General features: G+C 39.4%; 1 protein-coding gene across 7 annotated transcripts in view; it reads right to left on the bottom strand.

The window, feature by feature from the left end:
* Nucleotides 1–19,126, bottom strand: part of PPP2R3A (protein phosphatase 2 regulatory subunit B''alpha) — a 239,225-nt gene that overhangs the window by 142,602 nt on the left and 77,497 nt on the right. For 6 of the 7 annotated variants that reach the window (XM_066244971.1, XM_066244967.1, XM_066244966.1 and 3 more), the window contains one exon: nt 1,762–2,025. In XM_066244971.1, the coding sequence (XP_066101068.1) occupies nt 1,762–2,025 (264 nt within the window). Of the gene's footprint in view, nt 1–1,761; nt 2,026–5,956; nt 6,304–19,126 lie in introns of those variants that run through there. The other variant, XM_066244973.1, reaches the window with a different exon arrangement.

Here is a 19,126-nt window from a genome sequence, read left to right as displayed (position 1 = left end):
GTCCCTTATCTGGACAGTTTCTTCTTGTCTGCCTGCCTGAAGCAATCCATGAAAACCTCCTGTGTCTTTCACACAGACTGTTGCCATGGTGGAAATACTCTTTTTGGCATTTATGTGGTTATCATGTTATCTCCAGATGCAGAATTCATTCATCCTTGCTAAATTCTATCTTTTGGATTTAGATTCATAGTTACAGACCGTTTATATAATTTACCATCTTGGTTCATACAACAGCCTTTTCTCAAAGCTTGGGGTAAGAAAATGTCAATGCACTGAAAGAAGTTATAATTTATTAGGGTGGATCTAACTGGAAGTTAGCTAATGGTATTTTAGCATATATTCAGGAGAGATAACATATGGTAGAAATAGCACAGTGCTAGGAGTCAGAGGACTTGTCTCCTGACACATTCTAGTTCTCTGACTTCAGATACGTACTTGTGAGACTTCAGTTTCCTCATATGTAAAATAGAGTGGAAACAGGTGAGCTTTTATATCTGGAATGAGAGTCTGTTTTTCATTAGAAACATCTAAGGGATAAACAAGCAAGTTATAATATTAGGAGAAAAGGGGGAATAAAAGGCAGAATTTATTCTCATTTCCCTTAAAATTATTGTATTTACAAATTGCTTAACAATAGTAACAAATATTCTGAGATTAGAGGTAGGGAAGAGGACAGGGCATGACAGGAGTGGGGAATTCAGGGCCTTCTCCAAAGATGCAACGGGAGGGAGAACTGAGGGCCCAAACGCAGAGGTGTGCTGTGGGAGGGCAAGTGGGTCAGACTCACACAGGAAACAGTAGTTTGGGTTTTATCCTCCAACTCAAACTTTTAAACTTTATTTCAAACCTTTAAATATTTTTCCTAACAGCAGGGGACCATTCCCAATACACAGGCACACAGGTCTTGGAGCTCCCACTTGGTCTCCTACTTGCCCACATGCAGCCTTTAGCCTACCAAACCATCCTGTCTCTTGAAGCACAGCCTGCAATCACTGCTAAATCCTGAGGTATGATCTAACTCTTCAATATACAATAAAGATAAACTGCTATGGATGGTAGGAATCCCTGAATGTTGCTGAGCTGGAGAATGGCATAATCAAATATAATATAAGTGATGGTCATGCTCAGTATTAACTGTTCTAAGAGGAGGCTGGAGGTGTAGAATCTAGTTACTAAAGATTGTTCAGAAGTCCTGGCATTAGGAGCTAGGATCTTAAACAAAAAGCAGTTGGTAAATTGGGAAGTACCAAAGCCTTGCTTCCTAGCAGAAAATCCATTTATTTCTGAGTAGAATTACAGTGTTGAGCTGGCCTAGTGGTTCCTTGTCTGGCTTTATGACAAAGAGTTATGATTATTGGGTGAGGACAAAAAAAGAGATTTGTATTCAACACAAGGGAAATATTTCTAACAAGTAAGGCTATATTTAATGATGAAACAGGCTGCTTGGCAAGACAGCGAGTTTCCTGTCACTGAAAGCATTCAAGCAGAGAATGAATTTATGTATCAGTGATGTCATGGATGGAATTCCTATATTAAATGGGAGGCTAGACTCAAAGTCCACTAAGGTTTTCTTCAAACTTAAGAGTTCCATGAAAAAGGACTTTAGCTAAAGATATATCAGGATCAAATAAAATTTTTTCAACATGGAAAAAAATAATTTTTTTCCATCATGCTTAAAAACAGAGAGCAAAGGGGCAGTGAAGAGGGAGATTAGGATTGCTAGAGAAAGGGAGATTATACATCATTTAGTAGTTGTATTACCTTGGCAATTTTCCCCATTTCATAAATATCTGCTTTCTGATCTTCAATATCCATGAAAGCAGCCTCAATTCTGCTCAGAGTCTGCTCATGGTTACTGCAGGCATCTGGGAGTCCTTCGGGAAAGTAGAACCGTGGAATGTTTATGGACAAGGGTGCGTTCACATTATTCACATGAGGAACAGGGGAGAGAGGTTGGGGAATACTCGGAAAGGTCGCTGGAGGTGGCAGTGGCAGTCCAGGTTTCTTTTCTGGTTTATTTTGAATCTGGAAAGAAAATGTGATTATGAGACACAAAAATTATAAATTTCTTGAAAGTTCTTACTGGTAATAAGAAGGTGGATCTAAATACTATAAACCACAATTAGAGATAGCATTCTACTTTAAAGGGTGGCAAGCATGCTTCTAGGGAATGATTATCCATACTAAATAAATTAACACATTTATTAATTATTTGTCACTACCACAGTTTACATAAATTTATGATTAAAAATCCTATGGTAGATTTTCCCATAAATTATGTGGCAGACATTTAAGAGCAAATCAGCTGACTCATTAAGGATTTTGTATTCTTAGTCTGTTATAATTGGATTGGTAAATTCTTTTGAAGATTGTTCTTGGTCTTTCTGTGTATGCATTTCTGTCTCTCCTTCAATAGGCAGATAGACTAGGCACCTTCTTCTCTTTCTTTTTTTCTTTTTTTTTTGCATTTTTCCGAAATTAGAAGCGGGGAGGCAGAGACAGACTCCCGCATGCACCCAACCGGGATCCACCTGGCATGCCCACAAGGGGCCAATGCTCTGCCCATCTGGGGCATTGCTCTGTTGCGGCTGGAGCCATTCTAGCACCTGAGGTGGAGGCCATGGAGCCGTCCTCAGCACCCTGGCCAATTTCGCTCCAATGGAGCCTCAGCTGCAGGAGAGGAAGAGAGAGAAAGAGAGGAAGGAGAGGGGGAGGGGTGGAGAAGCAGATAGTGGCTTCTTCTATGTGCCTTGGCCGGGAATTGAACCTGGGACTTCCACACGCTGGGCTGATGCTCTACCTCTGAGCCAAATGGCCAGGGCCAGTACCTTCTTCTCTAGTTTAATTTTGTCTAAGTAGAATCACTGCCAGTCCCTGATACAGAGAAAGTCTTTGCTAAGAAAATTAAAAATTTTTGTTTTGGAATGTCTTCTACCTGGCTGATTGACTTGCCATTACGGGGCATGCCATATTTCCTGAGATACAATTTTTTCTCAATTTTGGAACATTCTAATAGGGAAGGATCACCATCATCAGTTTCATTAGACCCAAACTTCCTTTACAGATTATTAACTCATTTATAGTTTATATATTTTTCCAAAAAGGATTTGATCTGGTGAACAATAAAGAGACATAAAACAGGACAGTGTAAAATGGGAGGGGAGAGTAATGGGGAGGGAGATTAAGAATATTCATGATTTAAGGAAAGTAGAGAGGAGGTACACTAACATTTAGGTAGTTTATTTTCAATGAAGACTAAATTTAGTTCTGAGACTCCTAGAAGAAAAAGCAAAAATATTCCATAGATTTTCAGAATTTTAATTTCTATTCTTAATTTTGACCAATTATCTATCAAAGCTTATGAACATGGCACTGTATTAGATGCATATAAAATACAAAAGATGGCATCATTGTTAACCAGCTAATATATTTTAAATTCACTGGGAACAAAAAGTATTACTTGAGTGTTCTTATTCCTTAAATTATCCTAATGCCATCCCTGAAGTTTGAACAATAATTTTCTGTAAGTAGATCTGAATATCATAATTCCTTTGACCTAAGGGCTTATAATATATTTAGATTCAGGATAAAAATCTTAGCTACCTGAGTATTAGAAGAAGATAAGCTTCATTCACATAAATAGATGATGAATATGACTGAACTTCCTACTGCTGCTATAGTACAGGACCCATTTCTCATGTTAATATCTGATATTAATACAGAGTGAAGTCTGCTCATATATTAACGCTATTGTGGATATGAAGGCCAGTTGGTCACAACAAGCCATTGCTGCAGTATGAGGATGTCATGCATGTAAAGCAGTAGTCAAATAAGAAATGGCACAGAGGGAAGTGATACCAATGAAAGATGAAAAACTTAACAGAAAACAGTGGTGGCTTACTGGCCATATGACCTCACGAAAGTTACTTAAACTTTTAGAATTTCAGTAATAAAGCAGATTAAAATCCTTTTTGGAAGGTTGTTGTGAGGATTAAAGAAAATTACGGGAGTAAGGAATAAAGAAATTACGTAGGTAAAAAGTTCAAAATAGTGCTGGGCACAGATATATCTTTATTTGAGAAAATGAACCACAGGGTGGGGATCCCAAAACTTTAAACATAATGGCACAGTCCTTCAGATTCAATAATAATCACTTACATCTGTGAAGCAATTTAAAGTTTACAAACCACTTCTGATATAACAAATTGATAATCTATTCTAAGTAAGCACTTCTCTCTACCTTAATGCTAAATCTGCAAATATTATTACAGAGTCTTATGAGTCAATAACAGTAGAAATTTGTTCTTAAGTGTCTAAAATAGGACATATAATTCTTCAGGGGCTTTACCTAAGTCACTTAGGTTAGTGTCATTTCCTTCCTATTATTCTATGTTAAAAGAGATTTGTGAGACAAGTCAGCAATCATCAAAATTCTTTTTTTGATTCCCCAAAATGTTTCCCACGGTGTGACATCCAGAGCAATTATAACCATAGGATTAAGACCACTGGTGCCAGTGAGGATGAAACCCAATAGTCTAGTGAACACATGCTAGTGGAGAAGGTTTAGAGGAAAGCCTTCAAATGTTGACTCTACACTTTTGCTTTGACAGAAATAAGTGACATTCAGAACAAACCCTGGCTATCTGTCAAAGTTTTATTTGAATGGGAAAATATCTGATTATATAATAGTCTATTTTACTTTCCTTCATGTATTTCTTAACATGGAACAATTCACTGATAGGCAATATTTATTAATTCATTGGCTGATATACATTTAATAAAAGTGATGTTAATATTTAAAAAGGAAAATAAAAAGAATGCATTTATTTTGAACCTTCAGGTATATCAACTTACTTTCCATTTAGTTTAATAGGAGACATAATTTAAACCTTAACATAGTTTAATAAAACTGATTCTTTATAAACGTTATAGAATATAGTAATATAAATTTTGCCAGCTTTATCAGCAAGTTTAGCATCAGTTCACTTTAAATAAAATTGTTTCACTCAAATCTAGGAATGGCACTAAAACACAATTAGCTGGGTAAAGTACCTCAAGTTTCCATTTCAGTCTTTCTTTCCTCTTTAAACATAGTATCATTTAAATATTCCTTATGAATAGTATCCTTATATCATTACATTCCTATAGTATTTCCACTATTTGATCATTTTTGAGCCATTTAAAAACAACTTCATATAGTCCAATCAAATAATTTTAAATTACTTTGGGTCAGAATAACTGACACTATGGTTTCTTGCTGGATCCCGGATGGCCATCATTTGTATAGTCCTTGATTTGTATTGTAGTCAGTGTCAGGTACTAATTTGGAGAGACACTGGCCATAAGGGTGTGAGCACGTTAGTGTGGGCTCTACAAAGCAGTCATTATAGGCAGAAATGATTCAGTCTCACAGCGTGCTCAGGGAGGACATTCTTTCAGCACCCTGAAGTCAACTGCCATCCTTTAGTACCTACATACATTATAGCACACACACACACACACACACACACACACACACCATTGTCTATATATAAAATTAATTCTTCCTTTAAACAAAAAAAGATTAATGGGATCAATACTTTAATTCAAATAGAGCTTATTAAGTCAAAGTACAAACAAGACTTTTAACACAGAAATTTTAGTTTCTCAAAGATATTCCTAATAAAAATTCTAGTATTTCCACCACTAAATTGTTAAACACTTGTTAAGTTGTATTTATTGTCTCTAAAACTGTATTCCCTCTTTACAAGAGAAAAATGTGAGTACTGTATTCAGGTCCAGAAGGTCTATTTTTAAACCTGTTGGAATCTCTCTACAAATAGCTTTCTGCAAATAGCTGAATAGAGGACACATTAATTCCTTGATCTGTGAGCTGTAAAATTATTTGTAAGTTAGTTCACTGGGTGGTTTTATTAGTAATAAAAAATATTTTAAAAGAAACACCCAAGTTTCAAACCTGTGTCTGCTGAAATAACTTCAGCCGCTTCTTAAACTGTGATGGGAGAACAAAATCACAGCCCCTTGCCAGGAAAGCTAACTCTCCCCTTAAATCCGGGTCCCTTCGTAGAGATGTTTCCTTGATCATCATCTTTGAAAAGTGGATATTTACTTAGTAACCGTCCAGCACACTTCTGAAGACAGATTTAATACGTTGTCAATCTTGTCTGGTAGAAGGGTATTTTTTTCTTCTTATCGCCCAAAGAAATTAAGTTCAAGCATTGCGCTCTCCCAGTCTCCAGAGACCACAATCCATGCTTGTACTGACATGCAGCTGACTTCCAAATACAGCCTGTGGCTCCCAGTACCTGTTCATAATTTTCAAGTTAGAAACACAGCCTGCAGTGGGCCTGTTGCTCCTTGTAGGTAGCTTTATGAAAAATTGACCTGCACATGCTGAGAATACAGAGCCTTCTGGGAAAGGAAGCACCCACTACTCTGAGCACCGAAGTTAGAAACATTACAGTGAACCTAAAAATAGCGACTTCTCAGAGAATGCTAACTTCTTAAGCCCAGAGTATGTGAGGTGTCAATTCACATAACTTAGTTTGAGAATAGAAAGAACATTTAGAGAATTTTTGATTTTTCTATTTAATGTTTTATGAAAAAAGAACAAGCTATACTTCAAACTTGAAACTATTATTTTAAAAATCGTATTTTTAATTCTTATTTGAAGGGAAGCAAATTTCCAAAACCTTCTAGATAATTCCAGTCAACCTATAGAGAAAAATAGATTTTCATCCTTAAATGGTATAAAACAAAGAGATTTGTTGATTTCAGATTTACAAATAAAATCCTTCTTGTTTGTTTGTAGAAGACTATTTTATTCATCAAACATACTTTTGGGAAGTGATGCTAGATCTGGATACATTTGAAAACTTATTGTCAAAGTGTTCGTTAGGAAAGTGGGACAATTGATGGTATAAGAAAGTAGCTTTAAATATATACGAGTACAATTTCACTACCATAAAGGTACAAAAGCTGATCAAACAGCATTGACATAATACATCTTTAATTTGTGACTTTCTTTTCCTTTCAAGGTGCTTTACACAAATCATCTCAGATTTTAAAATTTTTCTATTATTTTACCATATGTTAAAGCTCTGCCTCATGTAGTTATTTACAAGGGACTCTTCAAGTATTCTCTCATGTTTAACATTTAGATTTCCATATTTATTTTCAATCAACTACATTATTCAGTCAATATTTATTTTCTACCTCTAGAAAATATAAGCCAAATAGCATTACCGAATAAAACTCCAAACCTAAAACATCTTACAACTCTCTTCTATTTAATCTTTCTCTAATTGAGTAGGAATTAAATTCTTGGGTTTTCCATTGTTTCCTACAACTTAAGTTAGCTTTTCTTGATTTCCTTTCAAGACATCTGACACTTTATAATGTGTACATTGGGTTTATATGTTCAAACCTGAAAGCTTCCAATATATACTATAGTTGAAAGATATAGTTGAAACCACTGGCTAATGCTTCAATGGCCTCCCCCCCCCCCCCCCCCCCCCCCGTTTTCTCTCACGGGTTTACAGGTTCACTCTTTGAGCTAGGTAGCTTTCCCATATTTTCCTTATACTTTTGCCTAGAATACTGTTTTCTTCCTTTCAAATGAAAACAACAAAAAAAGTTTGTTATAAATAACACTAGGTATTTAGATTATAATTTAATACTTATTTTGTTTTTATTTATTTACTTTTTTTTTTTTGCGCGCAAGAGAGGGAACAGACAGGGATAGACAGGAAGGGAGAGAGATGGGAAACATCAATTCTTCATTGTGGCACCTTAGTTTTTCACTGACGGCTTTCTCATATGTGCTTTGACCAGGCAACTCCAGCAGTCAGTGACTTTGGGCTCGAACCAGCGACCTTGGGCCTCAAGCTAGCAACTCAAACCAGGGACCTTGGAATTATGTCAATGAGCCTATGCTCAAGACAGCAACCCTGTGCTCAAGCCAAGGAGCCTGCTCTCAAGCCAGTGACCATGGGGATTTAAACAGGGATTGTTAGTGTCCCAGGTTGATGCTCTATCAACTACGCCTCCATTGGTCAGGCTGATGTAAGACTTTTTCAATTAGAACACACCCTCTTCTTCCTAACATCAACCTGTGACTTTAGGGGATGACTTTTCATTCCCTTCCTGAAAAAGCAGATTAGTGATTTCCCGGGCCAGGGGAAGGAGGAAGTGACTGCTAATAAATACAGTGGTACCTTGAGATACGAATTTAATTCGTTCTATAACCGAGCTCGTAAGTCAGTCAACTCATTTATCAAACTGCTGATACTGGACCCGTGCACCAATGCGCCAACTAGCAGCAGCTTCCCAAATCATGACTCATATCTCGGAATTTCGCTCGGATCTTTTTTCTTTTTTGTATTTTTCTGAAGCTGGAAACGGGGAGGCAGTTATAAATAACACTAGGTATTTAGATTATAATTTAATCTAAATTATAATTTAATCTAAATTATAATTTAGACAGACTCCCGCATGTGCCCGACCGGGATCCACCCGGCACGCCCACCAGGGGGCGATGCTCCGCCCGTCTGGGGGGTCGCTATGTCGCGACCAGAGCCACTGTAGCGCCTGAGGCAGAGGCCAAGGAGCCATCCCCAGCGCCTGGGCCATCTTTTTGCTCCAATGGAGCTTCGGCTGCGGGAGGGGAAAAGAGACAGAGAGGAAGGAGAGGAGGGGTGGAGAAGCAGATGGGCACCTCTCCAGTGTGCCCTGGCCAGGAATCGATCCTGGGACTTCCGCACACCAGGCTGACGCTCTACCACTGAGCTAACCGGCCAGGGCTCGCTCGGATCTTGAACAAAAATACAGACTGAGTCGTAGCTCATATCTTAAAAAATTCACATGTTGCTCTGTTCATATCTCAAGGTGCCACTGTACAGGTTTTTTGGGGGTGATGAAAATGTTCTGGAATTATATAGTGCTGATGGTTGCATGGTCTTGTTGAAAATATTAAAACCAAATAAATTTTGCACTTTAAAAGGGTGAATTTTATATTGTTAATTATATCTCAATTTAAAAAAGCCTTTCTCAAAAAAAAAAAAAAAGCCTTTCTCACCTTAGCTCTAACTGGCAGAGTAGTTTAAAAAGGTAATAACTTGAAATCACAGACTGTTTAAAATATTGTAGACAATTTCTGAGAGGAAAATGATTACAAGCTAATTAATTACTCTTAATCCTTGTGGGTCAAGTAAATTTGCAAATATGATGTATATGTTTGCTCGCTTATAGTTTGCATTGGGTGTGGGGGATAGGCTGTAAGCAGGCAAAGTCATTATAGCCTAAGGCTTAGTTTTAAGACTAAGCCTTTCCCACCCTTTTAATACTAAGATCTTCTCAACACTAGACTTTTCCCCACACCCTTGACTGTTGCAATGATGTGGAGTGGTGCACTCTTATGAGGAATCCCATTTATGCTTCAGATAAGTGACTTTGTATCAGACAATTTCTTATTTGTATATTGGCTTAAAGGTTTTGATTTCTACACTATAAAATGGGGCAGCAGACTGGGGGGCTCTCTTTCTTTCTCTCTCTCTCGGTTCCTGAAAGTAGCATTGCAGGAGAAAGCAGCCAAGATGGTGGAGTGCTGAAGGAAAGCCAGTTTGCGCAGAGAAAAGGAGATGGGGAACAGAGGTGTATAAGGCTGGTGAGATAGAAACCTTTGATTCTAGGAAACTTGGATGAGTCAGTGGCTTTGGGAGCCCTGAATGGAAAGGGAAATGCTTTCCCACTGTGTGTATTTCTCGCCTGGTGGGTGCGAGCTAGGATTAAAGATAATGGCCCACCAGTTCTTGGCTCTATTGTTTCGTTACCGTCTGTCCGAATCATATGTGAACCTGCAAGGGCCAGGCGGCTGTGATGGTGGCCGTGGCTACTGGCTTTACAATCCTAAACTTTAATATCATTCTCTTTTATGCTACAACCTGGTACTTTTTCAATGTTTAATTAATATCTTGTTTTCTGTTATTAATGTTATTTTACTCTTAAATAATGACACCCTGGATGAGGGGGAGATGGCCATGTGGTGGTGTTTATACTTTCTTTGCTCCTGGCCTAATCCCTGAGGCTTAACTTCAATGACTGCAACAAAATAGGTGAGCACTTCTGAGCTTTGCTTAAGTTGCCTCCAAATGATAACATATTTCATGACTAATAACAGAAAGAACCCATAAATCTAGTATTTTTTCCTCTCAGTATTCCTAAAACTTGGGGGTAGATGTTCTTCTAGGAGCAGCAGGCTCCTATAAAAATTGTAGGCTCTGAATTAACTCATGGAGATAATTCATAGTCTACAATTATAGGTATAATTCTTGGGAGCTCTAGAATTTCTAGTTCTTACAGTTCACTTTTCTTCTTCCCTCTCTCCGTCAGGATTTATTTCAATGAATGATTCTCATTATAGACTGCAAGAATGCATTTTGGGTCTATACATATGTTAGACAACTAAAGCTAGAACAGGGGTCAGGAACCTTTTTGGCTGAGAAAGCCATGAATGCCACATATTTTAAAATGTAATTCCATGAGAGCCATACAATATGTTTAACACCAAATAAAAGTAAATGTGTACATTTTATGTAAGACCAACACTTTAAAAGTACAATAAGTCTCTAAATTCTTTTTAATAACGTTGTTATGCTGTTGCTAACCAATGATGAATAAAGTACTTCTTACCATTAATGCGACTTCTGGTGTTGCATGGTTTTGCTGATGGCTTTGTAGTCTGGTTGATACATGCTGAGGTTAAGCTTCATGCAGGCATTGAGATTTTCATCCGTTAAACGTGATCGTAGGTTGGTCTTAACGTTCTTTAAAGAGTGTACTTTATTTATTTATTTGTTTTTTTACAGAGACAGAGAGAGAGTCAGAGAGAGGGATAGACAGGGACAGACAGACAGGAATGGAGAGATGAGAAGCATCAATCATTAGTTTTTCGTTGAGTGTTGCAAAACCTTAGTTGTTCATTGATTGCTTTCTCATATATGCCTTGACCACGGGCCTTCAGCAGACCGAGTAACCCCTTGCTGGAGCCAGCGACCTTGGGTTCAAGCTGGTGAGCTGTGCTCAAACCAGATGAGCCCGCACTCAAGCTGGTGACCTCTCGGGGTCTCGAACCTGGGTCTTCTGCATCCCCGTCCGACGCTCTATCCACAGTGCCACCACCTGGTCAGGCGGTCTTAACGTTCTTTAGATGTGAGAAAGACTGCTCACATGCATACACAGAGCCAAACATCGTCAGTACAGCAATACTCACACGCTTCAGTGTGTGGTATGTGACGGGAAGTGCGTTCCAAGTTTTGACAGTCAGCTGGTCCGCGGGTTGAAGTTTTTTCATTTCTCCCCACTTGTGTTTGCTGGCCAACTCTGCTTGCTGTCATGCAAGCTTTCCAAATCTTAATTCCGTGACTCGAATTTATGCACCCACATGTTTGAGGCCTTCAGGTCAGCAGCTTGTAGCTCAAAATCTCTGATGGAGACACCGGGGAGGTAACTCAGGTTGGTGCTGTCCACTGCACACTCATGTGGATGGGTGATAAACTTAAAAAGACGAGTGTGCTCACGAAATTCTCCAAAGCGTGCTTTGAATGACTGCAGGAGATTAGATGTGAAGCCTGCTAGCTGCTGGAGATCAAGATGTTGAGCAGGGTCACTTGCTGTGCATGCATCTTTAAACTCTCCCAGTTTTTCAAAGTGTAGTAAATAACCTGTTTCAATGTCGGCGATGAAGAGTTCCAGCTTGTTTTCAAATGCAAACACTGCTTGCTGAAGGGATAAGACTGTATTTCCAACGCCTTGCATTTTCACATTGAGCTGGTTCAGATGTTTAGTCATGTCCATGAGATAGTAGAACTTTAGGAGCCATTCAATGTTAGCTAACTCAGGATGCTCAACATTTTTTATTTCAAGAAAAGTTAGGATTTCGCTCAGACAAGCCACGAAACAGCTGAGCACCTTCCCTCTTGATAACCAACGCACATTGCTGTGCAGAAGCAGACCAGGATAATTATTCCGAACTTCATCCAGCAGTGTTTTTAAACTGGAGATCATTTAAAGCTCGGGCAACAATAAAGTTGACCACCCAAATGACCAGCAACATCACCTCACCAAGCTGCTCGCCACATATCTGAGCACAAAGCACCTCCTGATGTAGGATGCAGTGAAAACTTAGGATGGGTCTCTTCATGTTCACGAAGAAGCGCTACAAATCCTCTTTTTCTCCACCATGCACAGAGCACCATCAGTACACACCGAAATAAGTTTATGCATCGGTAGATTTTTTTCTTTAGCGAACTCAGTGAAAGACTTGAATAAACCCTCCCCTCTTGTTGTCTCTTTCATAGGCAAAACAGCAAGACTTTCCTCACATAGTGTGTCACCGACAGCATACCTTGCAATCACGCTGAACTGGGATAAATGGCTTACATCTGTTGACTCATCCAAAGTGAGAGAAAAGAATGGTGCTGCATTTATGTCCTTCACTTGTGTTGCCTCAATCTGATTTGCCATCATGATGGTACAATTGCGAACAGTTCTTGCCGACAGATGCATGTCTTTTATTTGTTTGATTATCTTGTCTTTATCTGAAAAGTCATCACAAAGTTTATTGGCAACATCAAGCATGGATGTTTTGGCATACTCCCCATCTGTGAATGGCTTTCTGTTTCTCACAATTGCTAAAGCACCAGCAAAGCTAGCCAAATTCCAGCCACCTTGTTGGGTCCAAACACGGAGTTGCTGCTGACTAGCTTGCACCCTGCACAGTAGCTCTTGATATGCTTTCTTCCTGCTGTCCCCTGCTGGATATTTCGATGCAAATGTAGTATGGCGTGTGTAGAAGTGCCGCTTTATATTTGACCGTTTCATTGATGCAATTTTATCATTGCATATTAGACACACTGCAGAACCTGCTCTCTCCACAAAGGTGAATTCCTCTGTCCATTCCTGCCAAAAAGTACGATACTCCTCATCTTTTTTTTCTTTTAGCCATCTTCTTCATCAGAAGGGTTTCTGCAATTAGCTAGCTGACTACTTGATTAAAAGGGGGGAAGTTTACTTCCTGACCTCACAATGAGCTGTGTACGTTATGCATTATCCAATAAAAATTTGTGTTTTCCCAGAGGACAGCTGTGATTGGCTCCAGCCACCAGCTACCATGAACATGAGCGGTAGGAAATGAATGGATTGTAATACATGAGAATGTTTTATATTTTTAACATTATTTTTTTATTAAAGATTTGTCTGTGAGCCAGATGCAGCCATCAAAAGAGCCACATCTGGCTCACGAGCCATAGGTTCCCGACCCCTGAGTTAGAAGGAGCAGAGATTTCCGATCCATTGACACTGGCACAGTAGATGATGGCAGTACTAGAGACACCTTGGCCCTGTGTCTTTCTTGGTTGTGTGTGCATGTGATTTCTCAGTAATTAGGGGTGAGGGCTGAGTTCATAGATGTGAAATTCAGAAAGAGAAGGCTGAAACTTAATGGTCAAGTATTCTGGTGATGAACATTATGTTGCAAATAAAACAGCTGATGGAGCTGTGCCTCTTGGATGCCAAAGTGCCTTTGGATGTCATTTTAAAGATGGGAGAATTGTAGTATGTTTATCTGCTAATGGAATGGTCTAGTAAAGTGAAAAAATGGATGATTGCTGGAAAGAAAGGGTCAAGCATTGGAGGAGTATCCCTGAATTGATGAGATCCAGAGCGCTATTGCAGGGGATAACCTTAGACTGGTGACCAGACTATTCACACATAGCGATAGAAGGAAAGGAAGTTTAGATACTAATATGGCAAAATATCTCTCTCTGATTCCTTCAGTTTTCTTAGTAAAATAGGAATCAAGATCATTAGCTGTGGGCAAGGATGGAAAAGGAGATGTTAGAGGACTGAGAAGAAAGTATGAAAGAGTCACGTGCAGAGTGGGAGAGTGAGGGACTATGGAAATGTACTAGAAACTTCCAGACAAACTAAAGGTTGGTGATTGTGAATTTAACACAAGACTACTCAGTATGGTTGTGCAATCTTCTTTAGCCAAGATCAACTGCACAAGTAAAAGCTCAGAGTAGGCAGAATGAAAAAGGACAATGAAATGTAGAAGTATTCTTTAAAGAGAAAGGATAAGTTTTCAGGATTTAGACAAACAGCTAGTATGTGGAGGTACTACAATAGGGCCAGGGGTACAGTGGTGAATAAAGGACACTGTCTTCTCAAAATGCCTACAATCTATAGTCAAGAGATTTCCATCCTGCAATAAGGTAAAGTGACATATACTTTTTTCTCTCAATGATATTTTGTATTGTTTTCAATTGTAGAGCTCAGTGGTTAAGACACTCATATATTTTACATACTGTTTCCTCGATATTTCCAGTACCCCAACTAGCACCATACACAGTTATCACAATGTCATTGACTATATTTTCCATGCTGTACTTACTTCTCTATGACTATTTTTTTTTTTTTTTTGTATTTTTCTGAAGCTGGAAACGAGAAAGACAGTCAGACAGACTCCCGCATGCGCCCGACCGGGATCCACCCGGCACGCCCACCAGGGGGCGATGCTCTGCCCCTCTGGGGAGTCGCTCTGTTGTGTCCAGAGCCACTCTAGCGCCTGGGGCAGAGGCCAAGGAGCCATCCCCAGCGCCCAGGCCATCTTTGCTCCAATGGAGCCTTGGCTGCGCGAGGGAAAGAAAGAAACAGAGAGGAAGGAGAGGGGGAGGGGTGGAGAAGCAGATGGGCGCTTCTCCTGTGTGCCCTGGCCGGAAATCGAACCTGGGACTTCCACATGCCAGGCTGACGCTCTACCACTGAGCCAACCGGCCAGGGCCCTATGACTATTTTTTAACTATCAATTTGTGATTCTTCGTCCCTTCACCTCTTTCAGCCAGTCCCCCAACCCCAATCTTCTCTGGCAACCACCTGTCCATTCTCTGTGTCTATGAGTCTGTTTCAATTTTGTTTGCTCATTTGTTATTTAGATTCCACATATAAGTAAAATTATATGGCATTTGTCTTTCTCTGACTGATTTATTTCACTTAGCACAGTAGCCTCTGTGTCCATCGATGCTGTTACAAGCAGTAAAATTAATTCTTTTTTTGTGGCCAAGTGATATTCCATTGTATATATGTACCACAGCTTCTTTATCCACTTGTGTATTGATGGGCACTTGGGTTTCTTCCATAGCTTGGCTACTGTAAATAACATTGTAATGAACATAGGGGTGCACATGTTCTTTTGAATTAGTGATTTGTATTTCTTTGGATAAATTCCCAGAAGTAGAATCACTAGGTTATAAGGCAGTTCCATTTTTAATTTCTTGAGGCAACTTCATACTGCTTTCCATAGGGGCTGCACCAATATACATTCCCACCAACATTACAAGAGGTTCCCTTTTCCCCACTAAATGATCTATACTCTTAGTGGGGTTCTCCCTTTCTCTAGGAAAGGTGATGGCACATCCTTACAACACCACATATTTTTAGGTTATAAGAGCTACAGGAATTACTCTACCTAGGTTTACTAAAAGTCAAATAAATTCATGTTATTTCTGTTACAGAATTTGTTAGCAAGAAAGATAACTCAAGATGATGTTAGCTGTTTAATGTCTCATGAAATGGATTCTTTTTGACCTCAAAGTAACTTTGAATTCCCTGGAAAATCTCAACTGATTTGCCTCATACCTGGCAAAAGGGAGATGAGATGTTAAACTAATTAGGTTTGTTCAGTATGCTAAATTAACTGAGAAGTACTCGCAAGTGATGACAGTCCTTTGTGTGGATGCATGTTATTAATATAATTGTTCTAGAAATGATATGAAATTACCCCAAATTGGTATGTCCTAGTAAAATATTAATGGTAATTCTAATTATCTTAAAATGTGGTATGCCACAGAAATGACCAAATTTCCTTGACAATTCCATTATAATAAACTTTCATCAGTTCTTTAACTGTGGGCATTTTAAAGTCTTTTGTTATTTATGGCCAACCATTATTTTACTCAAATGCTTTCACAAATGAGAAATTCATGGAAAATACCCCACAAGGTACTCTTAACCGTTGACACTGACAGTCAAGGCCTGGGTGCATATTTCACAACTGAAGAGGGCTCCACTTGATGTCTGGTTCTGTGAAATTCCAGAGATACTTCAAAATCAAATTGTCTAGGAAGGGAAGTAGCTGACATGAAGGAAGATTGCTTCTTCCCAAGGTGTCAGATCAGAAATGTTTCTTTCCATTTCTCCTCCCCTCTCTGACCATCCTTTCTCTAATTTTCTTGCCCTGGCCTGAAAAGATAATGCCATTGTAGCCTGACCAGGAGGTGGTGTAGTGGATAGAACGTCATCCTGGGATGCAGAGGACCCAGGTTAGAAACCTCAAGGTCGCCAGCTTGGCTGTGGGCTCACCAGCTTGAGCGCGGGGTCACTGGCTTGAGTGTAGGATCACAGACATGACCCCATGGTCGCTGTCTTGAGCAACAGGTCACTGGCTTGGCTGGAGTCCACCCACCCCCATCAAGGCACATTTGAGAAAGCAATCAGTGAACAACTAAGGTGCCATAACAAAGAACTGATACTTTTCATCTTTCTCCCTTCCTGTCTGCCTTCCCTTTTTGTCTCCATGTCTCTCTCACTTAAAAAAATAAAAAGCCGTTGTTCATATATCTCAGGTCTTTGCAAAGGAGGGTAATCTAACCTCCATCTGACTGTTGAATGCTAAGATACTGGTGTTCTTGCAGTTCTTTTCTGCCCATTTCAAGTATCTTCCTGATTTCCAAAGCCACAGGTTTTTTTGAAACTAGCTTGCTGGATAAACACTTCTGGAGAAGTAGAGATACAGTGACAACCGATACAGTGACACAATATACATAAACAAGCCAACCTGACTTAAAGAAGTATATCTCTCTTTAGGATCATTTCTTGACTTATTTGATTCTTGCTGGTTTAATTCAGGGGACCCTGGATAAGGAGTGCTCTCTAAACCATGACCATGGTTTTGTTGCTAATAATTATTACTGTCTCCCTAATATATTGTATTAAATTTTAAATGCATGTGGGCAGCTACTGACCTGCCAACAAATGTCTCTCTCTGACTGGATAAGAGAGAACAGAAGATGGTAATCAGTTTCAAGAATAGGAGCCTGACACGATTTCTTGTGAATACTCAGCTGAGACCCAGAGAGGCAATGGTAAATGAGAGGCATGCTAAGACTTGTATTTTTTATCAAACCTCCTCAATGGTTAAGAGCAGTGATTTTCAATTTTCAACCAGTGTGCTGTAAGAGGTTCATTGGTGTGCCCCAAGAATGATTTTCTTGTTTTTGAGATGAAGGAGGGGATAAAGGGGGAGAATGGGACAAGGAGAGGGAGGCAGGGAGAGAAGGAGATGAAGGAAGAGAAAGAAGCATCAACTAGTTGCTCCACTAACTGTTGCACCCATTGATTGCTTCTCGTATGTGCCCTGACTGGCGACCTCAGGGTTGAGCAAGCCACCCCGGAATCCAGCCAGTGACTTTGATACTCTGGGGTGACACTCTATCCACTGCACCACCATCCAGGGTAAGATTTAAAATGTGCAACATCTATTTAGTCAGGAGTGCTGACCCCTTTTGCCTTAGACTGTCAAAAAATTGACAACAGCTAACACAATAGTTTTACTGTTTTTGTTTTTCTCAGATCGGCAAAAAATACTTTTTGGTGTGCTGCAGAATTTTAGTAATTAGTTTCTGTGTGCCATTAGATGAAAAAGGTTGAAAGTTGCTGGTCAAGAGGATGAGCAGAAGTGGGGACTGCTGAAATACATTTCTAGGCCCAAGATGGAGCCACTCCTGCCCAGGGTTTTACATCAGCAACCCAAAACTTAGATAACCTTTGTGTCCTTGTAAATGCTCTGTTTGACCAGAAACACAGTATATTTAGTCAGCTATTCCCCAAAGGCCAAGCCAACTTTGGGTCTTCTCATCCCAAACAAGGTGATAATGTGGCCCCCGTCAATCAGATATTTTCTATTTGTCTCTTCCTTTTTGTTTATTCTTTTTCCTATAAAAGCTCCTTGCCTTCCACCCCAGGTTGCAGTTCTCCAAAAGGACTGTCCATTCATGAAATCTTAAATAAAGTTTGTATTATCTAAATTGTCTTCTTTATTCATTTTTAACCAGAATAAATGACTTTTATTATATTATTGAAATTGGTCCAGCTAAAATTCATACTTGGCAATACTTTGATCATAGTTTTACTTTTTAATATATATATATTTTCAAAAACAGAGAGAGAGAGAAGGAGAAAGATAGACAGAAAGGGAGAGAGTTGTGGCACCTTAGTTGTTCATTATTCATTAATTGCTTTCTCATATGTGCCTTGACTGGGGCGCTCCAGCAAAGCCAGTGACCCCTTAAGCCAGCAACCTTTTGGCTCAAGCCAGCGACATAGGTCATGTCTATGATCCCATGCTCAAGTCAGTGACCCCGTGCTCAAGCTGGTGAGCCCATGCTGAAGCCGGTGACCTTGGGGTTTTGAACCTAGGACCTGTGTGTCCTAAGCCAACACTCTATGTACTGCACCACCACCTGGTCAGGCTTACTGTTTAATCTTGAAATTAATAAAGCTAATTTTTTTTTTTGGTGGCAGAGACAGAGAGTCAGAGAGAGGTACAGATAGGGACAGACAGACAGGAAGGAGATAAGAAACATCAATTTTTTGTTGCGGCTCCTTAGTTGTTCATTGATGGATTTCTCATATGTGCCTTGACCAGGGGGCTACAGCAGACTGAGTGACCTCTTGCTCGAGCCAGCGATCTTGGGCTCAAGCTGGTGACCTTGGGGTCTCGAATCTGGGTCTTCCACATCCTAGTCTGATGCTCTATCCACTGCACCACCGCCTGGTCAGAATAACGCTATTTCTTAAAAACATTAATATTTTAATTTGTACTTTTTATTAATTGAGACAGGTTTTCCTTTAGTTAAAATTTGTAAGGTTTCACTAAACTGAAATATTATAATATAGCTTTTAAAAAAAACTTCCTAAACTAGAATTCAACTGCAAAAAAGAGAAAAAAAATCCCACAAAAATGTGGAAACTAAACAACATACTTTTAAAAAATGAATGGGTCAAAGAAGAA

The sequence above is a fragment of the Saccopteryx bilineata genome, chromosome 10 (genome assembly GCF_036850765.1).
Source record: "Saccopteryx bilineata isolate mSacBil1 chromosome 10, mSacBil1_pri_phased_curated, whole genome shotgun sequence".
NCBI classification, from domain to species: domain Eukaryota; kingdom Metazoa; phylum Chordata; class Mammalia; order Chiroptera; family Emballonuridae; genus Saccopteryx; species Saccopteryx bilineata.
The sequence above is the reverse complement of the archived record's forward strand: the minus strand, read 5'-3'. Positions and strand labels throughout refer to the sequence as shown.